The sequence below is a fragment of the Sitophilus oryzae genome, unplaced genomic scaffold (assembly GCF_002938485.1).
Source record: "Sitophilus oryzae breed Bouriz unplaced genomic scaffold, Soryzae_2.0 scaffold_1178_pilon_pilon, whole genome shotgun sequence".
NCBI classification, from domain to species: Eukaryota; Metazoa; Arthropoda; class Insecta; order Coleoptera; family Curculionidae; genus Sitophilus; species Sitophilus oryzae.
In genome coordinates, this window is record NW_022145813.1 from 1974915 (window position 1) to 1976029 (window position 1115).

General features: G+C 40.7%; 1 protein-coding gene across 1 annotated transcript; it reads left to right on the forward strand.

Annotated features, from left to right (window-relative positions):
• Nucleotides 1-445: 445 nt before the first annotated feature.
• LOC115890326 lies at nt 446-853 on the forward strand. The gene has a single exon (XM_030910517.1). The coding sequence runs from the start codon at nt 446-448 to the stop codon at nt 851-853; it is 408 nt and encodes a 135-aa protein (XP_030766377.1).
• The last annotated feature ends 262 nt before the right edge of the window (nt 854-1115 follow it).

The following is a 1115-nucleotide window of genomic DNA, read 5'->3' on the forward strand; positions in this document are numbered from 1 at the left end:
TTCCAACTTCAGAAACAATGGTACCACTGACAATTTTTTACCACACTGCAATTTAACATTTGTATAAACAAATTTAAATATTACAAAAACTATTAATTTTAGGTATATAACATTATATATAAAAAATTTTACGCAGAATCTAAAAATGAAATAAAAAATAGGTTGTTGCCTTTAAAAAACATATGTTATATCCGTCGGCGTCCCACTTTTTTGAAGCACCCTGTATACTCTATAATAATTTTAAAATGTGTATCCTAATCTTCCCTATAACTTTTATATTTAACATTTTTTTGTAAACCTCGAAACAAATGAGATAATGGACTTTACTCTATCGTCGACTCACCCTGTACTGTTCGGGTCGCTCTCAGGGGTCGGGTAAAGCGGGTTACGTTAGGTTAGGCTGCCAAAGGCATTTTTTTTCAGACCTCAAAAGGCAATAAAATATATGGGCGTTTGGCTTGATTCGGGGATGCGCATGACTACACATGTCCTTAAAATCAGGGACAGGACGGTTGATACCATCAAACAGCTGACCAGAATCACTCCCAATATTAGAGGCCCCAGTGACGGAAAGAGGAGAATGCTTGCCTCGGTTGTGCATTCGATGATCCTGTATGCCTCGCTCATTTGGAGCAGGGCAACAGACTATAAATACTATGAAAAAGTCCTCGAGAAAATTAACAGAATGCTAGCCCTACGCGTAGTGTCGGCGTATCGTACAGTTTCCACAGAAGCTGTTCTCGCTCTAGCCAAAATCCCCCCAATTATCCTACAAATCGAGGAAAGAAATCTAATATACAGGCACGGCTCAGGGTATCGATCAGAGGCCAGAAAGATAATGCTGGACAAATAGCAGAACAGATGGGAGGCATACCAGGGTCGAATTAAGATATTTATCCCGGACGTGAGGGTTTGGATAAACAACACGTGGACGAAAACGGACTACTACATCACCCAGGCGATGACAGGGCACGGTGCTTTTGGAGAGTACCTGTTTAGAATAACTAAGGCGGAATCCACAAAATGCTGGTATTGTGAAGCATCAGACACGGCCAATCACACATTATTCGAGTGTAGTTAGTAGGCATTTGGAGACTAGAGCATCGGCGGAACAA